Genomic DNA, 18,345 nt, shown 5'->3' with positions numbered 1-18,345 from the left:
AGAGCCACATGAGAATCAACTCATTTACAGTTTAAACTCAGTTTCACACAGAGACCCGGCAGAAAGTCCGGTGCTGAATGGACCGGTCCAGGTCGCCATCGGCAATTTTGTTAGCAGCTAATCTTTATATTACCGAGGCTCATTAAAACAAACCTTCATCTTGTTTCTCCTCTTCCTCCTGAAGGAAAATCCTTTACAGACATTGTTTGCTAACTAGCTTTGACCGGGGCTTCGGACGTTTGGATCCTCGGTGCAGCTCCTGGACCGCGGAGCTGCGGTTCCTACCGCGGCCACCAGGGGCCCAGAGCTGCGGTTCCTACCGCGGCCACCAGGGGGCCAGAGCTGCGGTTCTACCGCGGCCACCAGGGGGGCCAGGAGCGCGGTTCTACCGGGCACAGGGGCCAGGCTGCTACTACCGCGGCCACCAGGGGGGCCCAGCTGCGGTTCTACCGCGGCAGCTGCGTCCGGCGACCACCAGAGCTGCGGTTCTACGCGGCCCACCAGGGGGCCCAGAGCTGCGGTTCCTACCGCGGCCACCAGGGGGGCCCAGAGCTGCGGTTCCTACCGCGGCCACCAGGGGGCCCAGAGCTGCGGTTCCTACCGCGGCCACCAGGGGGCCCAGAGCTGCGGTTCCTACCGCGGCCACCAGGGGGCCCAGAGCAACTTATTTATTTTTCTATTTATCAATAAAATAATTTCTACATACATTATTAAACATCTTGTTGTAAAAACAAATCACAGTGAAATTATGTGTTTTTGATATTATAATGAAATTATAATTTCAAATTATTATTATTATAATAATTACCATTATTAAATAAAATTTTTGAAATTATTACTAAAGAAAAAATAAATGCTCCACTCAGGGGCCCCTTAGTGGCCCTAAGCGGCTGCTTAGTTTGCCTATGCTTTGGGCCGGCCCTGGTCCGGACGATGGGTTCCTGCAATTGTCTGCTACAAAAACTTTCTGGCTTCCGGCTCAGTCTGCTCACATTTCTGCCTTTCACTCAGATTGTCTCCGGTCGGTTTTTGACCAATCAGCAAAGGGCAGCCAGTCCCCCTGTAGAAACCACAGGTCAAAGGTCAAAGTTTAACCTTCAGCTGTTCAGATGAAACCACGGTAACACCGTAAATCCCCGGCTGGCAGTCTGACTGCCCGGGTCGCCATGTTTCAGCTGCACTTCCTGTCCCCGGTCCTTCCGCCCATGTCCCCGCTGTCCTCTGCCCGGGACTTCTCTGGGACAGTCGAGGGGTCAGAGGTCGCATTCCCGCTGCCTGTCTTGGCGTTCAGCGGTGTGTAGCTGTGGGTCAGCAGCGTCACACTCTGCCCGCCATTCCCGTCCTTCGCCACCTCGTGGGAGTCGCCGGCTGGGCCGACAGGGCTGGCGTTGCCTCGGCGACAGCAGCAGCAGACGACCCTGGTGACAGGTCTGACGACGGCCCGGTGCAGCCCGCGGCGGGCGCTCTCGCTGACGAAGCAGTAGAGCGCCGGGTCAGCGACGCAGTTCAGGCTGGTGAGCAGCAGCGACACGTGGTAGTAGTTAAAGATTCCTGCAAGAATCAGAGATGAAAACTGTGCAGGGCTCACCTGTTCCCAACAGGACAGTCACCTGATCTCACAGGAAACTCACCTGTAATGAAGCTGCAGTCACGCTCGAACAGCGTCCGCAGCAGCAGGAGGACATGATACGGAGAGAAGCAGACCAGGAAGATGAGGATGGTGCTGCTGACCAGCTGCCGGATCCGGGTCTTCTGGTCCGGTTGGGTGCCCGTGCTGCGGCCAACAGCGCGAAGAACGCTCAGGTAGCTCACCTGCAACAGGAGCCATAGACATAATAAAGACCAATCCCCCATTGGCTGCTCAAGTGGAGGAAATGCGGCGGCCATCTTGGAGCGGTCGTCGCTCCTACTTCACTAAGCTAACAGCAGAAGATGCCTCAGCACTGCAGGATATTTTATTGCTCAAATCGATGGACTGTTGATGTGAGGCTGAGGGGATAACATATTAAGATATTGTTTATATTTTGTTGATAGAATATGACTATACTGTATTTATGTCCACCAGCTAAGATTAGCCACAGAGCTCAGGGTATAACGGGGAACAGGAAGGCTAACCGAAGGTAAATCTTAAAAAGTTTTAACTATTCCTGAGCCGACCTTAGAAATAAAACAACATACAGAAAAGAACCTGTTATTGGCTACAAGTCAATAACCCGCAAGACAACAGGACAAAATGGTAAAGACAAGACCACAGAAGAAGAAATAAAGAGGAGGGGCTTCTGATCTTAAAGTAACACGGTTAAAACAATGAGACCAGGTTTATATATATATATATATATATATATATATATATATATATATATATATATATATATATATATATATATATATATATATACAGTCCAGCACATAACAGCAGGGTGCAAGATGCTGGCAGGGAAAGCGAACATGGAACGACATAACCAAGTGGCAGCATAGTGTACAGGAACATCTGTGCAGAATATGGACTGGAAGCCCCGAGATCAAAGTGGGGAACACCCCCAAAAGTGGTGGAGAATGACCGAGCTAAGATCCTGTGGGACTTCCAGATCCAGACAGACAAGATGGTAATGGCGAACCAACCGGACATTGTGGTGGTGGATAAAGAACAGAGGAAAGCCGTTGTGGTGGATGTAGCAATACCAAGTGATTACAACATCAGGAAAAAGGAGCAGGAGAAACTGGAGAAATACCAGGACCTCAGGGAGGAACTGGAAAAGACCTGGAAGGTGAAGACCACAGTGGTGCCTGTGGTCATCGGGGCCCTCGGGGCAGACAGTCACCCCCAAACTGGAGCAGTGGCTCAAACAGATCCCAGGAACAACATCAGACATCTCAGTCCAGAAATGTGCAGTTCTAGGCACAGCCAAGATACTGGAGGAGAACCTGAAGCTCCCAGGCCTCTGGTAGAGGACCCGAGCTCAGAGGATGAAACAGACCACCCGCGGAGGGTGAGAAGGGAATTTGTTTAAAATTCCCTTCTCAGCCTCCGCTGGTGGTCTCTCTCTCTCCTCTCTCTCTGTCTCCTCTCTCTCTCTGTCTTCTCTCTCCTCTCTCTGTCTCCTCTCTCTCTGTCTCCTCTCTCTCCTCTCTCTCTCCTCTCTGTCTCCTCTCTCTCTCCTCTCTGTCTCCTCTCTCTCTCTGTCTCCTCTCTCTCTGTCTCCTCTCTCTCTCTGTCTCCTCTCTCTCTGTCTCCTCTCTCTCTCTGTCTCCTCTCTCTCTGTCTCCTCTCTCTCTCTGTCTCCTCTCTTTTCTGTCTCCTCTCTCTCTCCTCTCTCTCTCTCTGTCTCCTCTCTCTCTGTCTCCTCTCTCCTCTCTCTCTCTCTGTCTCCTCTCTCTCTCTGTCTCCTCTCTTTTCTGTCTCCTCTCTCTCCTCTCTCTCTGTCTCCTCTCTCTCTGTCTCCTCTCTCTCTGTCTCCTCTCTCTCTCTGTCTCTCTCTCTCTGTCTCCTCTCTCTCTGTCTCCTCTCTCTCTGTCTCCTCTCTCTCTGTCTTCTCTCTCTCTGTCTCCTCTCTCTCTGTCTCCTCTCTCTCTCTGTCTCCTCTCTTTTCTGTCTCCTCTCTCTCTCTCTGTCTCCTCTCTCTCTCTCTCCTCTCTCTCTCTGTCTTCTCTCTCTCTGTCTCCTCTCTCTCTCTGTCTCCTCTCTCTGTCTCCTCTCTCTCTCTGTCTCCTCTCTCTCTGTCTCCTCTCTCTCTGTCTTCTCTCTTTTCTGTCTCCTCTCTCTCTCCTCTCTCTCTCTGTCTCCTCTCTCTCTGTCTCCTCTCTCTCTCTGTCTTCTCTCTCTGTCTCCTCTCTCTGTCTCCTCTCTCTGTCTCCTCTCTCTCTCTGTCTCCTCTCTCTCTGTCTCCTTTCTCTCTGTCTCCTCTCTCTCTCTGTCTCCTCTCTTTTCTGTCTCCTCTCTCTCCTCTCTCTCTCCTCTCTCTCTGTCTCCTCTCTCTCTGTCTTCTCTCTCTCTGTCTCCTCTCTCTCTGTCTCCTCTCTCTCTGTCTCCTCTCTCTCTGTCTCCTCTCTCTCTCTGTCTCCTCTCTTTTCTGTCTCCTCTCTCTCTCTGTCTCCTCTCTCTCTCTGTCTCCTCTCTCTCTCTGTCTCCTCTCTCTCTCTGTCTCCTCTCTCCTCTCTCTCTCTGTCTCCTCTCTCTCTGTCTCCTCTCTCTCTCTGTCTCCTCTCTCTCTGTCTTCTCTCTTTTCTGTCTCCTCTCTCTCTCCTCTCTCTCTCTGTCTCCTCTCTCTCTGTCTCCTCTCTCTCTGTCTCCTCTCTCTCTGTCTCCTCTCTCTCTCTGTCTCCTCTCTTCTGTCTCCTCTCTCTCTCTCTGTCTCCTCTCTCTCTCTGTCTCCTCTCTCTCTCTCTGTCTCCTCTCTCTCTGTCTCCTCTCTCTCTCTCTGTCTCCTCTCTCTGTGTTTCCTCTCTCTCTGTCTCCTCTCTCTCTCTGTCTCCTCTCTCTCTCTGTCTCCTCTCTCTCTGTCTTCTCTCTCTCTGTCTCCTCTCTCTCTCTCTCCTCTCTCTCTCTGTCTCCTCTCTTTTCTGTCTCCTCTCTCTCTCTGTCTCCTCTCTCTCTGTTTCCTCTCTCTCTGTCTCCTCTCTCTCTCTGTCTCCTCTCTCTCTCTGTCTCCTCTCTCTGTCTCCTCTCTCTCTCTCTGTCTCCTCTCTCTCTCTGTCTCCTCTCTCTCTCTCTGTCTCCTCTCTCTCTGTCTCCTCTCTCTCTCTCTGTCTCCTCTCTCTGTGTTTCCTCTCTCTCTGTCTCCTCTCTCTCTCTGTCTCCTCTCTCTCTCTCTCTCTCCTCTCTCTCTCCTCTCTTTTCTGTACCTAGAGCTGCACATTTCTGGACTGAGATGTCTGATGGGTCCATTTGATTATTTTGCTTGCATATTTATATAAACATTACTAAATAATTTTTTATATTTATATAAAAATATTGTGTGCTTTGTAAAATGCTCATCATACATCGAATCAGAATATTCTAATCTGTTTCCCCCACTAACAATATTCAAATATGCGTCAATCCAATTCAGAAATACTTTAAATAAATGCACATGTAGCTCTGGTAGCTGTTTTAATTGGTCTACAGCAAAAAAACATGAAAATCTGATTAGTATTTAGCGAGTTATTAATTAAATGAGCTGATACTTCACTGCCAAACATACGACGCTCAAGGGAGCGGTCGACCTCTCCAAGATGGCGGCCCGTCAGCGACAATAGACAAGAGCGACCCATGAGTCATCTATTCTTTATGTCTATGGGCGGCAGAGCGAGTGGCTCCCTCTAGTGGTGGAACCAAGACGCCGGCTGCGTCCACACAGCAGGGAAATGCCTCTTAATTCAGGACGTTCAGCTGAACGACCCGATTCTTTTCTCCCAAATGAAAATTCGATCTGTTCCACTTCCATATGTGGGACTAAGTGGTAGCTGTCAGTCTGAATGTCGCATTTATCCGATCTTTATGTCGCTGATGTGAGACAGGCGCCCTAATTCAGCAGCAGAAGAAGACAGTAAATCTAAACAATGTCTGAGTCAGTGAACGCATCACATCCCAAACCCACCAGTCCGACTCCAAACAGAACCGGGTCAGAACCAAAGGCCGTTGCTGTTAGCTTTCTATCAGCTTCCTGACCATCTGCTGTCCGTGTTTCTCTGCATCTTTACAATCCATCAGAGATGGCGGCCATCTTGACCACCGCGCTGTTCTTCTGCGGGTCGTTTTGACGTCTGACTGGTCGCATTCATTTAGATCCATCATCTAAATGATTCATAGTGCAGAAAAAGGCAAGTGGGATCTGATCATCGAAGACGCAGCTCTGTCCAAAGTAACCAGAGGTCAAGAACCTGGCTGGAGGTTAACTGTGATGACCTCTGAGGCTCCTGGAGCGGGATCAGTTTGATCTGGATCAGAGCAGACCAGTTTGTCACAGAGGGTCACAGGAGGTCAGAGAGGGTCACAGTAGGAAGTTACAGGAGGTCACAGGAGGTCACAGGAGGTCAGAATGGATCACAGAGGGTCACAGGAGGTCAGAGAAGGTCACAGGAGGTCAGAGTGGATCACAGGAGGTCAGAATGGATCACAGAAGGTCACAGCAGGTCACAGCAGGTCAGAGCGGACGGCGGCGGTTTCTTACGGACAGGATGGCCAGCGGGAACAGGAAGCCGACGCTGAAGCGGTAGTAGTTGACGGGGTATTCCCACGGCATCATGGGGTAATGCTCGAAGCACACCGATTGGTTGGTCTGGTCTCTGCTCACCTCTTTGTGGCGAAAGAAAACCACACCCACTGCTACCTCTTTAAGCCAGATGGTGGCGCTGGCGATCCATGCCGCAGTCATAGAGCGGAGAGAGGTAAACCTGGAGAGGGGAGGCAGAAAGGTTTTCCATGTGGCGTGAAGCAGCCGGAGGGAAACGGTTCCGGCGGATCTACCTGAGAGGATGGACCACGGCCAGGTAGCGGTCCATGCTGATGCAGCACAGGAAGCCGATGCTGATGTAGATGTTTTCATAGAGCAGGAAACCACAAAGCTGACACAACCACTCTCTGTGCTGCCAGTCGTCGTTCTGAAAGAAGAAACCGGAAACAACCAGGCTGACATACGACTGCTGAATCCTTCAGAGGTCTTCTCTTCAGCAGAACCCGTTACCCGAAAGATGTACTGCAGCCAGAGCGGCAGAGACGCCTGGTAGAGCAGGTCGGACACGGTCAGGTTGAGCAGATAGACCCCCAGCTCGTTCCTCTGCCTCAGCTGGACCGCAGCGTGGTACAGGGAGTACAGGTTGGAGGGAACACCCACCTGGAATCAACCACCGATGTTTCACTTCTTGGGTTGGGATTCCATCGGACTGCCGCTGTTTGGTACCAGCTTCCTGTCACTCACTGACTCTGAGCCTGGGCATGCTAATGCTAACAGTTTCTTTACAGCTGTAGCTTCTGTTCATGTCTACTGATGTTTGGGGAGCGCCATGAAGTTTGGATCACAGCTAAAAAACACAAATACTTCAAAACTTTGCTTGTTCTGATAGTTCAGACACTGAATGTACCTTAATATGCATCAATACGTGCAGCGGAGACAGTTTAGCACTGCAGCACATCTACTGTCTTCCTAATTGCTGCTTTTGGGGCTCAGCCAATCAGCACCTTTTGTTTTTGTTGGTGCTGATTGGCTGAGCCCCAAATACAATTACAAACATCAGCTAATCATCCGTCACATAACGCTAAGGCTAGGCTAGGTTTCTGCGTTTTCATCCAATAATATAGAAAACTTCAACAAAAAACTCAGTGAATGGTTTGGACTTACGTTGACACTGAGAGGTCAGCGAGAGGTCGCTGTGCTATGATTGGGCAACAAGTCAGAATACTGTGGTGTTAGCATGCTAGCATTAGGAGTGAGTGAGCATTAGCAGGCTAACTTTAGCTGCAGAACTTCATGGTTACTCAGTGAATGGTTATCTACTGCTGTGGTGCTGAAGTTTGAGCCATTAGAGGGTTCTGGTCGGTTGAAGGGTTCATTTCTTCTCCAGAACTTCTGGGTCCATTTTCTGAAGACTTTGTTCAGACATAAAGTTAAAAGCCTAACAGTTTTACACCCCATAATAATCTTTATAGTTTTCTAGAAGTCCTTAAATGATGTGAGCCAGAAGCGGCTTCAACAGCAGATCGAACAGAACATCTAGATCAGTGGAGCCCAAAGTGGGTCCAGGTTCCCCGGCGTCCTGCACGTTTTAGTCTCTCCCTGCTGGCAGCAACAACCTTTTCAGCTCGTCAATGTTCCTCTTAGGCTTCTAACGAGCCTCATTTGATGCAGGTGTGTTAAACCAGGGAGAGACTAAAACATGCAGGACGCCGGGGAACCAGGACCCACTTTGGGCTCCACTGATCTAGAGGCTTCAAATCTAAATCAAGGAACTCTCCAAACCAACCGCAGTGATGCAGCAACCCTCTGCTGATTGGTCACTGCAGCAGCACTTCCTTGCTGCCGCAGCAACCGCTTCAGGCAGGAAGCTGCATTTCCGCCGCCCTCTCAGTCTGAAGCATTCAGCATGAATGAAGCTTTGGTCGGCCGGTGGAGAGCCTCTCACCAGGAGCACCAGGATGTAGACGCAGGAGAAGACGTACTGGTGGACTTCATGGCTGATGGTGCAGTTGATCACAGTCTCTTCAGACATGGCCGACTCACCCACACGTTCCAGCCAGAACAGAACCGCTCTGCTGCTGCAGGACAGAGAAAAGCAGCTGGTCCTGGTCTCTGTGGAGAACACGAGAGTCTGGCTCAGAACAGATCCACTGTTTCTTAGCTGGTGATCCACCGGATCCCGCCTAGCAACAGCGAGCTAACACTGGTCACAGCGAGCTAACACTGGTCACAGCGAGCTAACACTGGTCACAGCGAGCTAACACTGGTCACAGCGAGCTAACACTGGTCACAGCGAGCTAACACTGGTCACAGCGAGCTAACACTGGTCACAGCGAGCTAACATTGGTCACAGCGAGCTAACATTGGTCACAGCGAGCTAACATTGGTCACAGCGAGCTAACACTGGTCACAGCGAGCTAACATTGGTCACAGCGAGCTAACATTGGTCACAGCGAGCTAACACTGGTCACAGCGAGCTAACACTGGTCACAGCGAGCTAACATTGGTCACAGCGAGCTAACATTGGTCACAGCGAGCTAACACTGGTCACAGCGAGCTAACACTGGTCACAGCGAGCTAACATTGGTCACAGCGAGCTAACACTGGTCACAGCGAGCTAACACTGGTCACAGCGAGCTAACACTGGTCACAGCGAGCTAACACTGGTCACAGCGAGCTAACACTGGTCACAGCGAGCTAACATTGGTCACAGCGAGCTAACATTGGTCACAGCGAGCTAACACTGGTCACAGCGAGCTAACACTGGTCACAGCGAGCTAACACTGGTCACAGCGAGCTAACACTGGTCACAGCGAGCTAACACTGGTCACAGCGAGCTAACACTGGTCACAGCGAGCTAACACTGGTCACAGCGAGCTAACATTGGTCACAGCGAGCTAACATTGGTCACAGCGAGCTAACATTGGTCACAGCGAGCTAACACTGGTCACAGCGAGCTAACACTGGTCACAGCGAGCTAACACTGGTCACAGCGAGCTAACACTGGTCACAGCGAGCTAACACTGGTCACAGCGAGCTAACACTGGTCACAGCGAGCTAACATTGGTCACAGCGAGCTAACACTGGTCACAGCGAGCTAACACTGGTCACAGCGAGCTAACATTGGTCACAGCGAGCTAACACTGGTCACAGCGAGCTAACACTGGTCACAGCGAGCTAACACTGGTCACAGCGAGCTAACACTGGTCACAGCGAGCTAACACTGGTCACAGCGAGCTAACACTGGTCACAGCGAGCTAACATTGGTCACAGCGAGCTAACATTGGTCACAGCGAGCTAACATTGGTCACAGCGAGCTAACATTGGTCACAGCGAGCTAACATTGGTCACAGCGAGCTAACACTGGTCACAGCGAGCTAACATTGGTCACAGCGAGCTAACACTGGTCACAGCGAGCTAACATTGGTCACAGCGAGCTAACATTGGTCACAGCGAGCTAACATTGGTCACAGCGAGCTAACATTGGTCACAGCGAGCTAACATTGGTCACAGCGAGCTAACACTGGTCACAGCGAGCTAACATTGGTCACAGCGAGCTAACATTGGTCACAGCGAGCTAACATTGGTCACAGCGAGCTAACATTGGTCACAGTGAATGTGTTAATATCAGGATGTTTCAATCGTTGACTGTCTCTATAACTTCATATTGTCGTTTTATGATGTAAAGCTCTTTCATTTCTGCTGTTCCTAATAAACTGGACAGATTGATCAGAACCTCCAGACCCGGTGCTGCTTGGTTTTCTGTGTCCAGATTGAATCAGGTCAGTTTGCACTGGACCCGGCCCAGCAGAACCTGGACCCGGCCCAGCAGAACCTGGACCCGGCCCAATGTGCCTCAGCAGGAGACCAAACAGACACATTCTTTATCCGGGCCAACCCACATTGTTGCCCTCATTGGTCCCATATGGGGCCCACCTGGCCTGCTACGCCCCGATCTGAAGCAGCTGGCCCCGCCCATAAATATGTAAATCAGTGTCAATACCCGGAAGGCTGCTGCCACGTGTCCCAGTTACCATGGCAACAGTCCCTGTTTAAATGATATCATTTGTTTAAAAGTCGCATTTCAGGAATGACGTAAAGATTATTGGTATTAATCACTGATCATCAATGATTTCCAAGAAGAGATGTTTGATCGATCGGTCGGCCACCGATAAAATGGCCGATTTCCGTGAAAAAAATCACGGCCTCTTGGTTACCGATCACCAAATCGATCACATGTATCTCCCTTCGCAGCTCATCTCCTCTTTCTCTCACTGCGCAGGCGCGCAGCAGCAAATCTATGACGCTCTGATGCGTCAACACAACGAATCTAACATGAGATTTAAAGACCTGACGGAGTTCAGCTGCAGCCATCAGTCAGCAGGTGAAGCAGTACAGCTACCAACACTCACCTGGATTAGCATCGCCGTCAGAAAGCGAAACAAATAAACCGAAAAATAATTCAAGTACAAGCTGGCGAGGAAAGACGCTGGTTCTGGTTCTGGTTCTGGTTCTGCTCCAGCTGATGGACCTAATATTCCTCAGCCTCCACCCAGCAGTGAACTCTCACCCCGAACCTCTGCTTGGAGCTGCAGCAGGAACTAAAAGAAACGAAATGTTAAGTTTCCTGTCCTAACATAAGATGACGTCAGAGCATTAATGAGCTCGAGCCGACAGGAAGTGTTGATCAGTTACTGATTCTTTATTTTCATGAGTTTGACTTTAATGAAGGTTTTCTGATTTGATATGAGAAGATTTATCTGACTATTTATGGCTGAGAGCCTTATTGATAAATATCATTTTACTGATATTATTTTACTGATATTATTTTATTGATATTATTTTACTGATATTATTTTACTGATATTATTTTATTGATATTATTTTACTGATATTATTTTACTGATATTATTTTACTGATATTATTTTACTGATAAATATCATTTTATTGATAAATATTATTTTACTGATTATTTTACTGATATTATTTTATTGATATTATTTTACTGATAAATATTATTTTACTGATATTATTTTATTGATATTATTTTACTGATATTATTTTATTGATATTATTTTACTGATATTATTTTACTGATAAATATTATTTTACTGATATTATTTTACTGATATTATTTTACTGATAAATATTATTTTACTGATATTATTTTATTGATAAATATTATTTTACTGATATTTTACTGATATTATTTTATTGATAAATATTATTTTACTGATATTATTTTATTGATATTATTTTACTGATAAATATTATTTTACTGATATTATTTTACTAATATTATTTTACTGATATTATTTTACTGATAAATATCATTTTACTGATATTATTTTACTGATATTATTTTATTACTGATATTATTTTACTGATATTATTTTATTGATATTATTTTACTGATATTATTTTATTGATATTATTTTACTGATATTATTTTACTGATAAATATTATTATACTGATATTTTACTGATATTATTTTATTGATATTATTTTACTGATAAATATTATTTTACTGATATTATTTTATTGATATTATTTTACTGATATTATTTTATTAATATTTTACTGATAAATATTATTTTACTGATATTATTTTACTGATATTATTTTACTGATAAATATTATTTTACTGATATTATTTTACTGATGAATATTATTTTACTGATATTATTTTACTGATATTATTTTACTGATATTATTTTACTGATATTATTTTACTGATAAATATTATTTTACTGATATTATTTTACTGATATTATTTTACTGATATTATTTTACTGATATCATTTTACTGATATTATTTTATTGATATTATTTTACTGATAAATATTATTTTACTGATATTATTTTATTGATATTATTTTACTGATATTATTTTACTGATATTATTTTATTGATATTATTTTCACTGATATTATTTTATTGATATTATTTTACTGATATTATTTTATTGATATTATTTTACTGATAAATATTTTATTGATATTATTTTACTGATAAATATCATTTTATTGATAAATATTATTTTACTGATATTATTTTACTAATATTATTTTACTGATATTATTTTACTGATAAATATTATTTTACTGATATTATTTTACTGATATTTTACTGATATTATTTTATTGATATTATTTTACTGATAAATATTATTTTACTGATATTATTTTATTGATATTATTTTACTGATATTATTTTATTGATATTATTTTACTGATAAATATTATTTTACTGATATTATTTTACTAATATTATTTTACTGATATTATTTTACTGATAAATATTATTTTACTGATATTATTTTATTGATAAATATTATTTTACTGATATTTTACTGATATTATTTTATTGATATTATTTTACTGATATTATTTTACTGATAAATATTATTTTACTGATATTATTTTACTGATATTATTTTACTGATAAATATTATTTTACTGATATTATTTTACTAATATTATTTTACTGATAAATATCATTTTACTGATATTATTTTACTGATATTATTTTACTGATGAATATTATTTTACTGATATCATTTTACTGATATTATTTTACTATTTTACTGATAAATATTATTTTATTGATATTATTTTACTGATATTATTTTACTGATAAATATCATTTTATTGATAAATATTATTTTACTTATATTATTTTATTGATATTATTTTACTGATATTATTTTACTGATAAATATCATTTTATTGATAAATATTATTTTACTGATATTATTTTACTGATATTATTTTACTGATATTATTTTATTGATATTATTTTACTGATATTATTTTATTGATATTATTTTACTGATATTATTTTACTGATAAATATCATTTTATTGATAAATATTATTTTACTGATATGATTTTATTGATATTATTTTACTGATATTATTTCACTGATATCATTTTACTGATATTATTTTACTATTATTTTACTGATAAATATTATTTTACTGATAAATATTATTTTACTGATATCATTTTACTGATATTATTTTACTGATTAGGTTTTTCAGTGCGCTCACTGACTATCTGCTGTTTTGTAAGTATTTTGCATGTTTTATGTCTAAATTAAGTGAATTTATTTCCAGATCATGTTTTAATTTTTCTACCTGGAGTGAAAATCAACAGCATCGACGAATCAGGTCCAGAACCAGAACCAGGACAGAACCAGGACCAGGACAGGTCAAGGATGATTTGGCTCCAAGAGGTTCGCTCTGCTTCTGTCCAGAACCAAAGTTCTGCTGAACCCAGCTGCTATTGGACCTTCGGGACCAGAAGAACTCTTAACCAGTATGAGGTTCTGGTTGGTTCAATCAATGTAGGAGGTTCTGTCCGTGATGGACCGGGATGAACAGAACCAGAACCAGGATGTTTGGAACCGGATGCCTCAGTGAAGCACGGTGATAGAGGAGTGATGGTCCGGAACCAGAACCTCCTGTGAGTCCATCTGTTCATCAGCTAAAGCTCAGTCAGAACCGGATCATCAACAGAACCAGGTCCCAACGCAGCAGAACGTCCTAGTCAAAGTCCAGCCCTCCACCTGACTGAAGGAGAAGGTCCTGCATTGGTAACTCACAGAACCTACTGGACCCATCAGAACCAACTGGACCCATCAGAACCAACTGGACCTTCGGAGCTGAAATGTTTCTTTCGTTTCTGGAGGAAAAAAATGAGGAACCTTAGTTTCACCGAGTTTTTACATCCGGTTCTGGAGCTCTAACTGGACTTTTTTCTTGGCGGAACCGGGAGATCAGGACCCAACGGACTGTGCCAGACCCCCCCACCCCGACCCCCCTCATCTCCATGGCAACATTCCCGCGCGTTCCTACCATCAGCTGCAGGTCCAGCGGGAGAACCGTCCTGGTTCCGGAGAGGCTCCGCTTCTTTTCAGGGACAGCTGCGTCGCGGATCCGAACTTCTGTCAGAAGTTCGGTTTCGAAAGAACCGGAGAGCAGGAGAGGCTGCTTACCGGCTGTTTCCGCTCCGGCGGTCTGCGGCAAACTGATGGCGCTCCGCGGCGCGGCGCGGCGCGGCGCGCACCGCGGAGCGCGCTCACGCTTTAAAACACACGCGGCTCCTCTGCAGAGCGCGCATGCGCACCTGGAGTCAGGACGACAGGAAACTGCAGGCAGTTTTAGTCTCTCCGATCAGGGCCAGACCGAGACCAGAACCAGAACCTCCAGTAGGTCTAACTGGATCAACAGAACCATCAGTCCAGGCCATGTGAGAAATTCTGACCAGAACCAAGGTCCAGAACCTTCTTGATGCTGCTGGACCGACCAGTGGAACTCTGGAAGGAGTGAATACGGTTCTACAGGTTCAGGTTCTGTTGGGTTCTCCTAGGAACCAGGAGGTTGTCCTGGTGCATTCTGGGAAATAAAACCTTAAAGTCTGAATCATTTCATGGACAGCAGATAAAATTATAACCATAATAATTCAAAACTCACCAAATATTTAAGATCAAAAACATGAAGCGTGATCACATTAGTGAAGATAAAAGTTACACTATTAGCAATATTATCAATAATTACTCCAGGTGTTTGGAGGAACAGGACGTTTTTAGCAGCAGCCTGAAGGTTGTGGGTTCGATTCCCGTCTCACTCCAGATCAGAACCTTCTGGTTGGTCGTCTTTCTGTGGTGACCTCCAGGTGACCTCTCACCTCTTGACCTCTGGAGGGATAATCATGTCTGATCTGTTCATCCGATTAATTCAGTTCATAGAAAATCATTAAACCCCATTAAAACACCTAGTAACGAGTTAATTACTACTTTATTACCAGTAGTTACTAGTTAATTACTAGTTAGGTTTGATGACCCGGTTTGGAACAGGAGGTTCTGTTGGGATTCTGACGGTTCTGGTGATCCAGAGGACATGGTTCTGCTGCGACCCGCCAGAACCGCCCAGAAAACCCAAACCCAGTTCTGAAATGAGCAGCGCAAGCCGTTTGGGTTTAGAGATCTTTATTCTCCCGAGTCCAGCAGAACCAGAACCACAGGTCCGTTTTCAGCAGTCATCACATCACAGCAGGCAGCGACAGAACAAAGTGCAGCCGGAACCGAACCGGGTCCACCAGAACCCCAGCAGAACCTCTGGACCCGGCTGAGTTCTGGCTCCAATATTTACAACTAAAAATGTACAAAAGTTACAGAATAATTTACATAAAATGATCCAGAACCGGCAGAACCGGTCCGATTCAGTGTTTCTTCATCATCATCATCATCATCATCATCTGTTAAAGGGAAACCAGCTGATCAGAACCAGAACATTTCCGGTTCTGAACTCTCCTCCAGAAACAATGAGCTTCAAAATACAGAACCGGGTCAGAACCAAAGTTCTGTTCAGGAGACCTGTAGAGGAAATATGGACCAGAACCGGAACCAGACTTACTGGATCCCGGGCTCACCACATTCACACCGAGCTGGTTCTGTTGGGTTCTGTACTGGATCTTCACGACACATTTCTCTGTATTCCCGATCCAGACGCTGGACCGGGTCAGAACCACTCTGAGTGGAACATTCTGGGGAACCGACTGGTGGTTCTGGAGGTTCTGATATGAAGCGGGTTTCTCTGGGTTCTAATAGAACCAGAACCAGACCAAACCGGTTCTGAGGTTCTGTTAACAGAGGTCCAGTTTCTGCAGCCGGGCCTAGAGGCCCAGCAGAACCACAGCCGTCTGGGCCGGGCCTCAGCCCACACTCAGTGGTTTTGGGTCGGACCCAGCGGTTCTGCTTCCCGGAACGTGTCAGAGTGGTGCATTCTGGGACAGCGGCTAAACATGGAGGAAGGCTGTAATTACTGGGCGGTTCTGTTTACCCGGGCCGGAATGTTCTGGGCTGCTTCCCAGCATTCAACCTGCTGGCTGCTCAGAACCAGCAGAACCTGTCAGAACCAGGTTCTGAGCGAGTCCAGTTCTGTTCCAGGATGTGTTCTGACCCGACCCGGTTTAGACGCAGCCGTACTCGTACCAGACGGTCTGCGGGTCGTTGTTGGGGTCCGGAGATGCCGGCGTGCTTTTGGGTCGCTCCGAGGAGCCATCTTTGTTGGAATGGGCGGAGTCAGAGGGCCGTCCCTCCGTCGAGGCGCCGCCTCCCTCGGGGGCAGGGTCGGGCTGCGCGACCCTGACGGGGGTCACCATGGCGACCTCTCCGCGGTGGCTCCGCCCCCGCTCCGTCTGCAGGTTGAGGGATGGCGAATGGCGGACGGCGGGACTCTGGAGGTCTGTGGCGGCGAACCGCGCCGACAGGGGGCGCTCGCGCTTGGCCCCGCCTCCGCACCGCGCCGCCCCGTCTGCCTCGTTTCCACGGTAACTGTCGGGTCCCTGGGAGCGCAGCAGGTCGGCGGAGGCCAGACTGAAGGCCCTGCTCAGCGATTGGCCGGCCGGCTGTCGAGGGGAGGGCTTCACACTCTGACCCGGCCTCTGATTGGCCGGGTGGACGGTGGGAGAAACGTAGCTGGTGGGCGTGGCCTGATCCCTGGCAGACGCAGCGGATGGGGCGGGGCTTCGGCTGAAGTAGTCCGCCATCAACTCGTCAGCGCCCCCGGTGGACAGCTGGGGAACAACAATGAAGGAAACTGATAATCACTGCATTGATCTATTGATCTATCGGTGCCGGGGGGCGGGGCTTCTCACCAGGGGCGGAGACAGCAGGTTGCTCTCCTCCAGGAACTCCTCCAGTGTCACCATCTCACTTCCTGGAGAACCTGGGCGGGGCTTAGTCCTGGCCCCGCCTCCTCGCTGCGGTTGGGCCCTCTGGGGGGCGTGGTCATAAGGGAGGGTGGAGCTCCGCGACAGGCTCTGCTGTGATTGGCTGAGGAACATGACATCATCACTGGAGAGGCTGGTTGAGTGCCGAGGGCGATCGAAGGCATCTGAGACCAGGGGAGAGATTCGGTTCTGTTACCGATCCGATTCTGGTTCTGGACCATGTCTAGGCCGGCGGTTCTGTTTCTGGGTCGGCATACCTGTACAGGTGACGGGGGAACTGGACCCGGACGTGTTGTGGCTGAAGTCTTCAGAACCGGGTCGGCCTCCAAAGACCGGGTCTTCATCAAAGAAACCCGGAATGACAATTTCCGGGTCAGGAACGCAGCGTGTTCTGGTTCTGCTGGTCGCTGCCGTGCTGGTTCCGGAGGCCCGGTTTGGAGTGGAACTCGGGCGGTTCCTGTGGATCAGACCTGGGGAGAGAACCAGCAGCAGAGTTAGCTTCCGGAACCGACCGAGAGTGTTCCCATGGAAACAGAGATGTTCTGCCGCGCCGCCTAGAGGAGCTGTTGGTGCTGAACCTGACCAACCGGTCCACAACCGGTTCCGGTCTACAGCCTGAAACAGAAAGCTGTCGCTGTGGTTGCTCCTGCTGAGGTGAAGGGGGCGCTGTTGGGTAAAACAGGACGGAAACACTCAACGTTTCAGGGACATTTTGAAGCATGATAAAGGAAAAGTGACTCCAGCTGCTTTGGCAGAAACGTTTCCTTCACCAGCAGATGCAGTTAGTCAGTGCAGGGCGCAGCGCTGCTCACTCACTGGTCAGAACCGGGTCGCACTGCAACCTGCAGGCTGATGTGTCGAAGGCTGCGTTCACACTGCAGCCTGAAGGGACCCAATTACGATTTTTGTGACGTAATGCAACGTGTATCCGATCTTTTCATGACAGTCTGAACAGCACAGGTCAGATTCTTTTCTAATGCGACTCGGGCCACTTGGATATCCGACACGTATCCGATTCAGACGTTGATGTCGCATTCATCCTACCTGAACGCCAGTGATACTCAACAAACGCCACTATAATCTTCCTGATACACAAGTGGGAAGAATAACAACAAACATGGCGGACTATATGAGGATGAAGTTGTTGATATGCTGCAGATGTGTAAGCTAAGCTCCACCGTTAGCCTCCATATTTACTCCCACAAACACTGAGCACTTCTTCTTTTCATAGCGGTTGGCAGAACACTGAGAGCGCTGACACTATGGCGCCCTCTGCTGCGCATGCGGGACACTTCCAGGCCGTTGCCCATTCAGACTGCAGGACACATACAGGTCACATTTACTGTGTGAACGGCCCGGCAGAAACAATCCAAAAGCTCGGAGTTGGGTCATTGGGTCAGTGACGGGTTCAGGTTCAGGTCCGGTCGGGTCCGGCTGCTGATGTTATGGCAACGC

General features: G+C 46.7%; 2 protein-coding genes across 2 annotated transcripts in view; both read right to left on the bottom strand.

Moving 5' to 3' along the window:
• Positions 1-505: 505 nt before the first annotated feature.
• On the bottom strand, positions 506-14,870 carry LOC103460866 (G-protein coupled receptor 68-like). The gene is made up of 10 exons (XM_081603517.1): positions 14,845-14,870; positions 14,013-14,262; positions 13,788-13,839; positions 10,565-10,717; positions 8,098-8,264; positions 6,663-6,812; positions 6,446-6,579; positions 6,150-6,372; positions 1,632-1,812; positions 506-1,551 (listed from the first exon to the last, which is right to left on the bottom strand). Exons 1-10 carry the CDS (start codon positions 14,868-14,870, stop codon positions 1,172-1,174), a joined length of 1,716 nt encoding a protein of 571 aa, XP_081459643.1. The 3' UTR covers positions 506-1,171.
• Positions 14,871-15,128: 258 nt separating this feature from the next.
• Positions 15,129-18,345, bottom strand: part of ccdc88c (coiled-coil and HOOK domain protein 88C) — a 31,680-nt gene continuing 28,463 nt past the window's right edge. The window contains exons 28-30 of the mRNA XM_081603251.1: positions 17,148-17,360; positions 16,816-17,054; positions 15,129-16,734 (exon numbers count right to left, since the gene is read on the bottom strand). Coding sequence (XP_081459377.1) covers positions 16,129-16,734; positions 16,816-17,054; positions 17,148-17,360 — 1,058 coding nt within the window. The 3' untranslated portion in view covers positions 15,129-16,128. The remainder of the gene's footprint in view (positions 16,735-16,815; positions 17,055-17,147; positions 17,361-18,345) is intronic.

This window comes from Poecilia reticulata, chromosome 22 (assembly GCF_904066995.2).
Source record: "Poecilia reticulata chromosome 22, P_reticulata-male-v2, whole genome shotgun sequence".
In the NCBI taxonomy this organism is placed as follows: domain Eukaryota; kingdom Metazoa; phylum Chordata; class Actinopteri; order Cyprinodontiformes; family Poeciliidae; genus Poecilia; species Poecilia reticulata.
Note: the sequence above shows the minus strand (reverse complement) of the source record. Positions and strands in the feature narration are given on the sequence as shown.